This window comes from Cetorhinus maximus, chromosome 2 (assembly GCF_964194155.1).
Source record: "Cetorhinus maximus chromosome 2, sCetMax3.hap1.1, whole genome shotgun sequence".
Classification (NCBI taxonomy): Eukaryota; Metazoa; Chordata; class Chondrichthyes; order Lamniformes; family Cetorhinidae; genus Cetorhinus; species Cetorhinus maximus.
The window spans coordinates 7,148,773-7,161,585 of NC_135880.1; the positions used below are offsets into that span (position 1 = coordinate 7,148,773).

At 46.1% G+C, this 12,813-nt stretch overlaps 1 protein-coding gene across 1 annotated transcript in view; it reads left to right on the plus strand.

Annotated features, from left to right (window-relative positions):
- Window positions 1–12,813, plus strand: part of phf24 (PHD finger protein 24) — a 117,272-nt gene that overhangs the window by 45,174 nt on the left and 59,285 nt on the right. Inside the window, exon 2 of the mRNA XM_078557307.1 lies at window positions 317–502. Within this exon, the coding sequence (XP_078413433.1) occupies window positions 317–502 (186 nt within the window). The remainder of the gene's footprint in view (window positions 1–316; window positions 503–12,813) is intronic.

Genomic DNA, 12,813 nt, shown 5'->3' on the forward strand with positions numbered 1-12,813 from the left:
GATGTTTATTATGGAGTTGGCATGATCCCAATAGGCAGAGGTCTAGTGAAAGCCCTTCAGTAAAACTCTTAGGTTTAGCCTTGAAATGGAGGCTTTTCATTAGCAGAATGGGTATTAATGTACAGCTTACTGTGCAGCCAGAGAAAATCTCACACACTAAGCTGTGAGAGAGGAAGACGGGAAAATGGGGAGAGAGGGGGGATGACAAACAAACTCAAGGTCACTGAATGAAAAGACCACGGCGGTGAGATTGCAAGCCTGGGTATGCCTTTGGTGGAGAGCACGATGTGTTAAAACTTTCCTCTCCTTTCGACAGGTGACCAACGCTGAGATGTGCGACGTGTGCGAGGTCTGGACGGCAGATGACCTTTACCCCTGCAGGATCTGCACCCGGGTCTTCCACGATGGTTGCCTGAGCCGCATGGCCTTCCTAAGCCCCAGCAGTATCCAGGAGCTGAAAGAGATGGCCCACACTACGGTGGGCTGGAGCTGCCAATACTGTGTGAGTTCACGCTTTGTAAAGGTTGAGGACTTGATGCCTGGAGCCTTGCTGACCTGTGTCAGATGTCAGACTGGCCATGCCTCAATTTAAAAAAAATTCTAACCTTGCCCTTAAATCTCTCGTGGCCTCACCATCTCCCCCTCTCTTGGCAGCTTCCCCGAGACATACTGTCCTCCAGGAACTTCGTGTTCCTCCAATTCTGGCCCCTCGCTCATTCCCAATTTCCAGCGCTCCACCACAGCCACATGTGCACTCAGCTGTCTGGGCCCCAAGCTCCGGAATTCTCTCCTTAAACCTCTCTGCCTCTCTCTCCTCCATCCAGATGCTCCTTAACACCCACCTCTGTCCTCAGATCTATTTATGTATTTCGCTTTCAAATTCGGTTTGACCGTGCTCCTGTGAAGTGTCACGTTTAATGATGTCAAAAGTTGTTATAGAAAGGTAAGTGGGTGTTAAGATAGAGGTGATGAGTCTTCCCAGCAGTTGAGGAGGATGAAGAGATACAGGAAGGGAGGAGGCCGTTCAGATATTCAATGATTTGTATATCATTCCCAATTATCCAGCTTTTCTCTGTGTATCAGACTCAGTAATCCAGCCAGATCCACTATCACACACAGAAATTATGGAGCTGCCCTTGCCCAATAAAAAATTATTGATCTCAGTTCTGAAAATTTAAATTTCCCACAAGCCTGTCCATAAGTTGAAGATTATGACACCTTGTTCTAGATTCCCCAACAGAGGATATAGTAACTCGGAATCTTCTCCACCGAATGTCCTTGTCACTTTAAACTTCGAGTGGGCCACTCTTCAACATTCTACATTTACTCTGTATCTAACCCCGTGCTGTACCTGTCCTGGGAGTGTTTGATGGGGACGGTGTAGAGGGAGCTTTACTCTGTATCTAACCCCGTGTGGTACCCGCCCTGGGAGTGTTTGATGGGGACAGTGTAGAGGGAGCTTTACTCTGTATCTAACCCCGTGCTGTACCTGTCCTGGGAGTGTTTGATGGGGACAGTGTAGAGGGAGCTTTACTCTGTATCTAACCCTGTGCTGTACTTGCCCTGGGAGTGTTTGATGGGGACAGTGTAGAGGGAGCTTTACTCTGTATCTAACCCTGTGCTGTACTTGCCCAGCTAAGTGCCCTTCTCTGGGATTAATGACTCCAGAGATGGAAATCTTGTCAGCCGAGGGGTGCTGCCCATTCAGAGGTCGGCAGCTCTCAGTGCTTGTTGGCGCCAAGGAGGTATAGTGACTGTTGATGGTATTGCACTGGAGAGCCCTGGGATCAGCTCTGGATCCCACACCCACAGTTGAGAGTTTTGGGAGGAAAGGAGATCATGATTGTGCGGGGAGGCTGAAAGGATAGTCGGGGTGGCCATCTATGCGTCCCCCCGCTACTGACACTGGTCCTTTGATCAGGCACTGAGTGCCTGATAGTGAGGGATGACACCTCCCTCCCGCAGGAGCCCAAAGCAACTCCCCCCAGGGGTCTCTATTTGGGGTCCCTGTGTGGCAACAGCAACCCCCTCCACCCCACTGCTGAATTAATACTAGCAGCGGTGAGATGAGGGCATTAAATCGGCATTAATTGCCCATTTAAGGGCCTCAGTTGGCAATGGTTAGGAAAGCCGTCCATCAGCCTTCCCAGCCTAGACTTAGTTTTAGCAGAGGCGGGAAAGTGGTGGGTGCCCAGATGCCGCCCTCCCACCCAGAAAAACCTTCCCCCCAACAAAACACGCCTTGGGGGAAGGACATTAAATTGTGCTCAGTGAGGTCTACTGTTTGTGCATTGGGAGGTTTTACCAGACAGGGTAATTATCTGTCACTCCCTGGCAATGAGTCCTGTTTTGTTTAACCTACTGAAATCATCCTACCTGGTCATCGCCTCCCTTCCCATACATTAACTCCCACTACTGCGGACTCCCCGCCATCAGTGAACATTGCACATTAAGCTGCAGTTGTCTGAGTCCATCAGACTCAAGGTAATCACTGCATTTAAACAGCTCCTGCTTCTTATAAAATGGTAGTGAGAGCAGCTGTTAGAGAAATAACAGAAACGGAGAAATGGACCGCTCAAGGGGGAGAATTTAAGAAATCACATCATAAGTCAAATGGAACATAAACAGCAGTGAACCACATTATACATTCCCGTATCCTACAGAAACTGATCACATTCCCATATCCTACAGATACTAATCACATTCCCGTATCCTATAGAATGTGAGCGTTGTGTACAGTACTGGTCTCCTTATGTAAGAAAAGATGTAAATGCAATGGAAGCAGTTCAGAGAAGGTTTATCAGATTAATACCAGGTGTTAAAAGCAAAAAACTGCGGATGCTGGAAATCCAAAACAAAAATAAAAATACCTGGAAAAACTCAGCAGGTCTGGCAGCATCTGCGGAGAGGAACACAGTTAACGTTTCGAGTCCGAATGACTCTTCAACAGAACCAGGTGTTGTCTTATGAGGAAAGGTTGGACAGACTAGGCTTGTATCCGCTGGAGTTTAGAAGAGTAAGAGGCGACTTGATTGAAACATATAAGATCCTGAGGGGTCTTGGCAGGGTGGATGTGGAGAGGATGTTTCCTCTTGTGGGAGAATCTAGAACTAGGGGGTCACTGTTTAAAAATAAGGGGTCACCCATTTAAGACAGAGATGAGGAGAAATATTTTCTCTCAGAGGGTAGTGAGTCTTTGGAATTCTCTTCCTCAAAAGGCAGTGGTAGCAGAGTCTTCAAATATTTTTAAGGAGATGGAGAGATTCTTGATAAACAAGAGGGTGAAAGGTTATTGGGGGTTGGGCAGGAATGTGGAGTTGAAGTTACAATCAGATCAGCCATGATAGTATTGAATGGTGGAGCAGGCTCGAGGGGCTGAGTGGCCTCCTGTTCCTAATTTGTATGTTCGTATGTACATTCCCATATCCTACAGATATTGATCACATTCCATATCCTACAGATATTTATCATCCTCCTACATCCGACAGATATTATTAACCTTCTTCTATCGAACAGACATTGATCAAATTCCATAAGACCATAAGACCATAAGACATAGGAGCAGAAATTAGGCCATTCGGCCCATCGAGTCTGCTCCCCCATTCAATCATGGCTGATAGGTTTCTAAACCCCATTCTCCCGCCTTCTCCCCGTAACCTTTGACCCCTTACCAATCAAGAACCTATCTATCTCGGTCTTAAATACACTCAATGACCTGGCCTCCACAGCCTTCTGTGGCAATGAATTCCATAGATTCACCACTCTCTGGCTAAAGAAGTTTCTCCTCATCTCTGTTCTAAAAGGTCTTCCCTTTACTCTGAGGCTGTGCCCTCGGGTCCTAGTCTCTCCTACTAATGGAAACATCTTCCCCACGTCCACTCTATCCAGGCCTTTCAGTATTCTGTAAGTTTCAATCAGATCCCCCCTCATCCTTCTAAACTCCATCGAGTATAGACCCAGAGTCCTCAAATGTTCCTCATATGTTAAGCCTTTCATTCCTGGGATCATTCTCGTGAACCTCCTCTGGACCCTCTCCAGGGCCAGCGCATCCCATATCCAACAGATTTTTAAAAAAATTAATTTTTACAGGAAGTGGGCTTCGCTGGCTGGGCCAGCATTTAATGCCCATACCTAATTGCCCTTAAGAAGGTGGTGGTGAGCTGCCTACTTGAACCGCTGCAGTCCATGTGGTGTAGGTACACCAACAGCGCTGTTGGGCAGGGAGTTCCAGATTTTGACCCAGCGACAGTGAAGGAATGGCGATATATTTCCAAGTCAGGATAGTGAGTGACTTGGAGGGGAACTTCCAGGTGGTGGTGTTCCCATGTGTCTGCTGCCCTTGTCCTTCTAGATGATAGTGGTTGTGGGTTTGGAAGGTGCTGTCCCAGGAACCTTGGTGAATTCCTGCAGTGCATCTTGTAGATGGTGCACACTGCTGCTACTGTGTGTCTGTGGTGGAGGGAGTGAATGTTTGTGGATGGGGTGCCAATAAAGCAGGCTGCTTTGGCCTAGGTGATGTCAAGCTTCTTGAGTGTTGTTGGAGCTGCACTCATCCAGGCAAGTGGAGATTATTCCATCACACTCCTGACTTGTGCCTTGGAGATGGTGGACAGGCTTTGGGGAGTCAGGAGGTGAATTACCTGCTGCATAATTCCCAACCTCTGACCTGCTCTTGTAGCCCAGTATTTATATGGCAAGTCCAGTTCAGTTTCTGGTCAATGGTAACCCGCAGGATGTTGATAGTGGAGAATTCAGTGATGGTAATGCCATTGAATGTCAAGGGGTGATGGTTAGATTCTCTTGTGTCAGAGATGGTCATTGCCTGACACTTGTGTGGTGTGAATGTTTCTTGCCACTTGTCAGCTGAAGTCTGGATATTGTCCAGGTTTTACTGCATTTGGATATAGACTGCTTGAGCAGTCGTGAATGGTTCTGAACATTGTGCAATCATCAGCGAACATTCCCACTTCTGACCTTGTGATGGAAGGAAGGTCATTGATGAAGCAGCTAAAGATGGCTGGGCCAAGGACACTACCCTGAGGAACTCCTACAGTGATGTCCTGGAACTGAGATGATTGATCCCCAACAACCACAACCATCTTTCTTTGTGCTAAGTATGACTCCAGCCAATGGTGAGTTTTTTCCCTGATTCCTATTGACTTCAGTTTTGCTGGGGTTCCTTGATGCCACACTTGGTCAAATGTGGCCTTAATGTCAAGGTGTTATGGTGCGGCAGATGATGTGTGCCAGGTGGACCAAATCCTGGTGTGAAACTTGGTCATGTTATCACAACGGTTTTGCAATTTGTATTTATTATGAGAAAGTTTGTGCACAGAATTCAGAAGTGATAAGTCCACCAAGTTTTTAAAAATGAATTTAAAATATTTATTAACAAAATAAAAGATTTTAAGCACATTTGTAAGACTACAATTACTTGCTACTATAACAACTCTTAAAATTCCTACTTAACCTGACTCCCAGTTACACTCCCTTTAAGGCAACAGTCCAAATTAGATTTTGGATTTAAAACAGAATCAGCAAATTAAAACAATACCCATTTGGCAACGGAATTCCAAATGGCTTTCCCCCAACTTCAGTTTCATTATAGAGCAGACTTACGCACAACTGGCTAGAAACTTCATTAAGGCCATTTCACATATTCCTGTTGGATCTTACATGGCCTTCTCCCACATAGCCTTTCATTCTCCTTTAAATATGTTTCTCGTTTTTTAATATGTAAATTCCATTGTTCCATATGTCTTTGAAACTGTATCTCCCTCATAATATAAAAACTTTCATGTTGCCAATATTATCACTAACCTTTGGGAAAAATAAATACATTCCTTATTCTTGTTTATCTCGCTAGTTGTAAACAGACTGTTCCCTTTGAAATACAAATATCCCTTCATTTATCTAAAAATGCAAATTCCCTTCACACCTTACATGCTAAGCCTGCATCCATATTTACTCATTAGCATATCAAGCGTCTAGCTTCTTTTGATGATTTCAAGCTTGCAGTCAACTTGACTCCAAATGTAATTAAATCACACAGATAGACACAACTATATTTACCCCCAGATACCTACTTCACCATAAACCAGGAAAATACAATGAAAATTATTATACTTTCTTCACAAAAGGCAGTCACTCTCACCTCACCACTGGAGTCCAGCTCTTTTGTCCATGTTTGAACCAAGGCTGTAATGAGGTCAGGAGCTGAGTGAGCCTGTCAGAACCCAAACTGAGAGTCAGTGAACAGGTTATTTCTCAGCAAGTGTGCTGATGTGGTGAGGGAATCAACAAGGGGGAAAAACATACTTGACCTCATCCTCACCAACCCGCCTGCTGCAGCTGCATCTGTCCATGACAGTATTGGTAGGAGTGACCACCGCACAGTCATTGTGGAGATGAAGTCCCGCCTTCACATTGAGGATACCCTCCATCATGTTGTGTGGCACTACCATCTTGCTAAATGGGATATATTTCGAACAGATCTAGCAACTCAAGACTGGGCATCCATGAGGCGCTGTGGGCCATCAGCAGCAGCAGAATTGTATTCGGACACAATCTGTAACCTCATGGCCCGGCATATCCCCCACTCTACCATTACCATCAAGCCAGGGGATCAACCCTGGTTCAATGAAGAGTGCAGGAGGGCATGCCAGGTGCAGCACCAGGCATACCTAAAAATGAGGTGTCAACCTGGTGAAGCTATAACACAGGACTACTTGCGTGCCAAATAACATAAGCTGGCAAATGATAGACAGAACTAAACAATCCCACAACCAACGGATCAGATTTAAGCACTGCAGTCCTGTCACATCCAGTCGTGAATGGTAGTGGACAATTAAACAACTCACTGAAGGAGGAGGCTCCACAAATATCCTCATCCCCAATGATGGAGGAGCCCAGCACATCAATGCAAAAGATAAGGCTGAAGCATTTGCTACAATCTGCAGCCAGCAGTGCTGAGTGGATGATCCGGAGGTCCCCTGCATCACAGATACCAGTCTTCAGCCAATTTGATTCACTTCATGTGATATCAAGAATTGGCTGAAGGCACTGGATACTGGAAGGCCATGGGGCCTGACAATATTCTGGCAATAGTACTGAAGCCTTGTGCTCCAAAAACTGCCACGCCCCTAGCCAAGCTGTTCCAGTACAGCTACAACACTGGCATCTACCCGGCTATGTTGAAAATTACCCAGGTATGTCCTGTACGCAAAAAGCAGGACAAATCCAACCCGGCCAATTTCCGCCCCATCAGTCTACTCTTGATCATCAGTAAAGTAATGGAAGGGGTCATCAACAGTGCTATCAAGCAGCAATTGCTTGGCGTTAAACATTGTACAATCATCAGCGAACATTCCCACTCCTGACCTTCTGATGGAAGGAAGGTCATTGATGAAGCAGCTGAAGATCATTTGGCTGAGGACACTACCCTGAGGAACTCCTGATATTGATGTCCTGGAGCTGAGATGACTGACCTCCAACAACCACAACCATCTTCCTTTGTGCTAGGTATGACTCCAACCAGCAGAGAGCTTTTCCCCTGATTCCCATTGACTCCAGTTTTGCTAGGGCTCCTTGATGCCATACTCGGTCCAATGCTGCCTTGATGTCAAGGGTAGTCACTCTCACCTCACCTCTTGACTTCATCTCTTTTGTCCATGTTTGATCCAAGGCTGTATTGAGGTCAGGAGCTGAGTGACCCTGGTGGAACCCAAACTGAGTTTCAGTGAGCAGGTTATTGTTAAGCAAGTGCAGCTTGATAGCACTGTTGATGTCCCCTTCGATCACTTTACTAATGATCGAGAGTAGACTGATGGGACGGGAATTGGCCGGATTGGATTTGTCCTGCTTTTTGTGTATAGGACATACCTGGGTAATTTTCCATATAGCCGGGTAGATGCCAGTGATGTAGTTGTACTGGAACAGCTTGGCTAGGGGCGTGGCAAGTTCTGGTGCACAAGTCTTCAGTACTATTGCTGGAATATTGTCGGGTTCCATTGCCTTTGAAGTGTCCAGTGCCTTCAGCCATTTCTTGACATCATGTGGAGTGATTCGAATTGACTGAAGACTGGCATCTATGATGCTGGGGACCTCCGGAGGAGGCTGAGATGGATCATCCACTTGGCACTTCTGGGTGAAGATTGTTGCAAATGCTTCAGCCTTATCTTTTTCACTGATGTGCTGGGCTCCCCCATCATTGAGGATGGGGATATTTGTGGATCCTGAGCCCGTGAACATCTACAAGATGCACTGCAGGAACTCACCAAGGCTCCTTAGGCAGCACATTCCAAACCCATAACCACTACCATCTAGTAGGACAAGGGCAGCAGATGCATGTGAACACCACCACCTGCAAGTTCCTCTCTGAGCCACTTACCATCGTTACTTGGAAATATATCGCCAAACCTTGGGCTCATAGTGTGGCACATTTGCGTGTACTGGAAGCTACACATGTTAATACACAGGGCCCTGTTCTTTGCAGGCAGAAAGAACATGTACACACATTGCACCTGTTTCAGCTAAACAAAATAAGTGATAGCCATTTGCTGACTCATTCCTCAGGGCATTGCCTTGACCAATCAGGGTCGAGTTGCCTTGTTTAAATTTCAAACAATGTTTGGCAGTTAACTGTCAGTCACCATCAAGGGTGTATTCTCCATGGCAATGCCCCATGCCAAACAAACAGCACTCTCTTCACATGCAGTATAAATTGTTGTTTCCCCTTATATGGGTATTCTTGTGAAGTGTCCTGATGAGTGCAAGATGAAAAGCTTCGACATGTCTCTTTTTTCAGCAATACTCATTTTTGTACTACCAAGCCACTATTTGCTTACTTTATGTTGATGGATAGACTGTAATCTGCAGTGCTAGAGTCCCTCACCTTGACAGCACAAGGATCTGCCCAAATCAGTGCCCATTTTCACATTACTCATGGTTCACTTGCCTTCTCATCTGAATTAGATTTAAAGAATGATACTGTAAAGAAGGCACCATTCAGCCCATCATGCCCGTGTAAGCCCTTTGGTAGAGTTATTCCATGAATGCCATCTCTATGCTCTTTCTCCTTGCCCTGTAATTTGTTTCCTGAAAATATTTATCCATATCTCTATTGGATATTATCATTGAATCTGCTTCCAGACGGCGCATTCCAAGTCACATTGATTCACTGTTTAAAAAGAAAACGTTTCCTCATATTGCCTCTGGTTCTCTTGGGCAATCAGCTCGATGTCATCTCATCTGTTACCTTCCGCCAGTGGAAACAGTTTCTCCTTACCCGCTCCACCAAAACCATTTGTGATTTTGAACACGTCTCTCAAATCTCCTCTTAACCTTCGCTGCTTCAAGGAGAACAACCCAAACTTCTCCTGTTTCTCCACATCAATGTCATCCCTCACCTCTGCTGCCCTTCTAGTGAATCCATTCTGCAGCTCCTCCAAGACCTTGGCAGCCTTCCTAACGTACAGTGCCCTGAATTTCACACAACACTCCAGCCGAGGACTAATGAGTGATTTGTAAAAGTTTAACACCACCTCTTTCCTTCCGTTCTTTTTATTCCTCTGTTTGTAAGATCAAGGGTCCCTCAACAGCCGTCTCAGCTTCCCCTTCAAAGATTTGTCCACCCACAGCCCCAGGGGTCTCTGCAGCACCTCCATTCAAATTGTACTATTAAGTTTAGTTTATATTGGCTCTCCTCATTCTTTCTACCAAATTGCATCACTTCACACTCCTCTGTGTTAAATTTCACCTGCCATGTTTCTGTCCATTCTACCAGCCTGTCTATGTCCTCCCAAAGCCCCTGGCTATCCTCCTCATTGCTTATTTGCTCTCTCATTCTTTGATGTTAACTCAAATGCAAGAACCAGTTCAACCCGGACTCAGGAAAGCAGGTAGCCTGATACAAGGCAGGATCTTGTTCTGTCAAGGTGAGGGACATGAGCACTGCAGACTTTTTTTTATTCATTCACGGGATGGGGGCTTCACTGGCTGGGCCAGCATTTATTGCCCATCCCTAATTGCCCTTGAGAAGGTGGTGGTGAGCTGCCTTCTTTAACCGCTGCAGTCCATATGGTGTAGGTACATCCACAGTGCTGTTAGGGAGGGAGTTCCAGGATTTTGACCCAGCGACAGTGAAGGAACGGCGATGAATTTCCAAGTCAGGATGGTGAGTGGCTTGGAGGGGAACTTCCAGGTGGTGGTGTTCCCATGTACTGCTGCCCTTGTCCTTCTAGATGGCAGTGGTCGTGGGTTTGGAAGGTGCTCTCTAAGGAGTCTTGGTGAATTCCTGCAGTGCATCTTGTAGATGGTACACACTGCTGCTACTGTGCGTTGGCGGTGGAGGGAGTGAATGTTGCAGTCTATCCATCAACATAATGTAACACTTTGCTTCATATCTGGAGCTGGCCCATGGGAATGTTTATGGACCTGTCTGGACAACATGGGAATGTGATTGTTTATTCTGAGTTTCATGTCAGCTGTAAATTTTGAAATGATGCTCTGTACACCTTGGTCTAGGTTATTAATCGGTAGCAAAAAAGATCAATGATCCTATTACCAACCCTGGGGAATGCCACTGTATACTTCACTCTCCATCTGAGAAACAACCATTCACCACTGCTCGCTGCTGTCTGCCCCTTAACCAATTGGGTACCCATGCCGACACCGTCTCTTTAAACCCATCGGCTTTAATTTTGCGAGGGCTGTGAGAGCATCATTAAAAGACACTCAGCGAGAACTGGCTGTGAGATTAAAATTAATTTTTAAAACCCAGAGTGAAAGAAAAACCCTTCACCCAACAATTTGAGAGCTGTTTCGAGTCCAGTTGTTATTGTACCCTGAAGCAGGCGTGTCAAGAGCAGTGATACTGAGCAACGGAGTGTGTTGGGAGACACAATTCCTTCATCTCCCACAGCTTCCAAACGTAGCACGTGAACATATGTGTAAAGCTGCAAGGAAAAAGATGCACTGGGGGGGCGTGTTTGCCTGATTCCCTGGCATGTCTTCCAAGGAGCCCCGATCCACAGACTGTCATGGAACATCTGCAGGTGGTGCATCTCAGTGCAAGTGAAGCCAACATTGACCTCAGGCACTAACTCCATCTTTCAAGGTTCAGTGGGTTTATATAATCCAGGCAAGTGCCTGCGTCATTAGGGCCAAATCCCCAGGGGGAGATGATGCAGTAGTGGTAATGTCACTGGATTAGTAACCCTAAAACCCTGACTAATGATCTGGGGTGGGGGCATGGGTTCAAATCCCACCATGGCAGCTGGTGGAATTTGAATTCAATGAATTAATAAATCTGGATCAATAAAGTCTCAGTAATGGTGACATGGCAATTACCATTGATTGTTGCAAAATCCCATCTGGTTCACTAATGCCATCTAAGGTAGGGAATGTGCTGTCCTTCCCTGGTCTGGCCTACATATGATTCCAGACCCACACAGCAATGTGGTTGACTCTTAACTGCCCCCTGAAATGGCCTAGCAAGCTACTCAATTCTAGGGCAATTAGAGATAGGCAACAAATGCTGGCCTTGCCAGTGAAACCCACACCCCATAAAAGAATAAAGAAAATAAAAAGTTCCCCACCACATTGTTAGAGGGAGATTTGGGGGGGAGGAACAGGGGGAGATCATTCAGCCCCTTGAACACTCAAAATGAGAATATGGCTGATCTGTATCTCAACCCCATCCATCCACCTTGGCTCCATATCTATTTATACTCGAGCAAAGATCTTTCGATCTCTGATTTAATTGACCTGGCTGCTGCAGTTTTGTGTGAAGGATATATGGCACAGAAACAGGCCATTCGGCCCAGCCAGTCCATGCTGGTGTTCATGCTTCATCCAACCTCCTCCCATCTTTCCTCATTTAAATTCATCGTTGTAACCCTCTGTTCCCTTCTCCCTCTTTTGATTGTCTAGCTTCCCCCTGAAATGTATCCAGACTATTCCCTCTGAGCACTCCCTGTGAGAGTTCTAGATTCCGCTACCTTTTGCCTGAAGAAGTGTCTAAATGGTCTGATTTTTGAAGGCTATCTCTCCTCGGTCCTGGACTTCACCTGCCTGTGGAAGATGTTTCTATCTGCCCTCTCAATTCCTCTCAAAATCCTAAAAACCTCAATCAAATCACCCCTTAACCAGATATTTACTAAAAAGAAAAGCCTAGTTTAACTAACCTTTGTAGCTTTGTAGTGAAACCTCTTCCCCATTGTATTCGAGAGGGAAAGGACTTACATTTCTATAGAGCCTTTTACAACCTCGGGATGTCCCAAAGCAGCTCACAACCAGTAAAGTACTTTTTGAAGTGTAGTCACTGTTATAATATAGGAAATGCAACAGCACGATCCCAGAAGCAGCAACATGATAATGATGAGGTTACCTATCATTGACTAGTGTCGACTGACGGATAAATATTGGCCAGGACACCAAGGAAAACTTGCCTGCTCTTTATCAAAAGAGCACCCGTGGGACCTTTGTACCCACCTTGAGAGGGCAGACGGGTTTAATGTCTCATCCAAAGGACGGTGTCTCTGACAATGCTGCACTCCCTCAGTACTGCACTTGGAGCACCGGCCCAGAGGCTGTGCTTATGCCTCTGGAGTGGGGATGGGACCCATAATCTCCCGGCCTGGGAGGAGAGAGTGCTACCCACCGAAGCACAGGCAAACCTGACTGGGGTGTCCTGGGAGAGCCCACCTTGTAATAATGTTGACACATGCAGCACTCTTGCCTTTGATTCCGAAGGCCAGGGGCCCCGAGTGCTGTTTCGGAGACTCCCGGCCCACCCCCTGACCACTCTTTCTG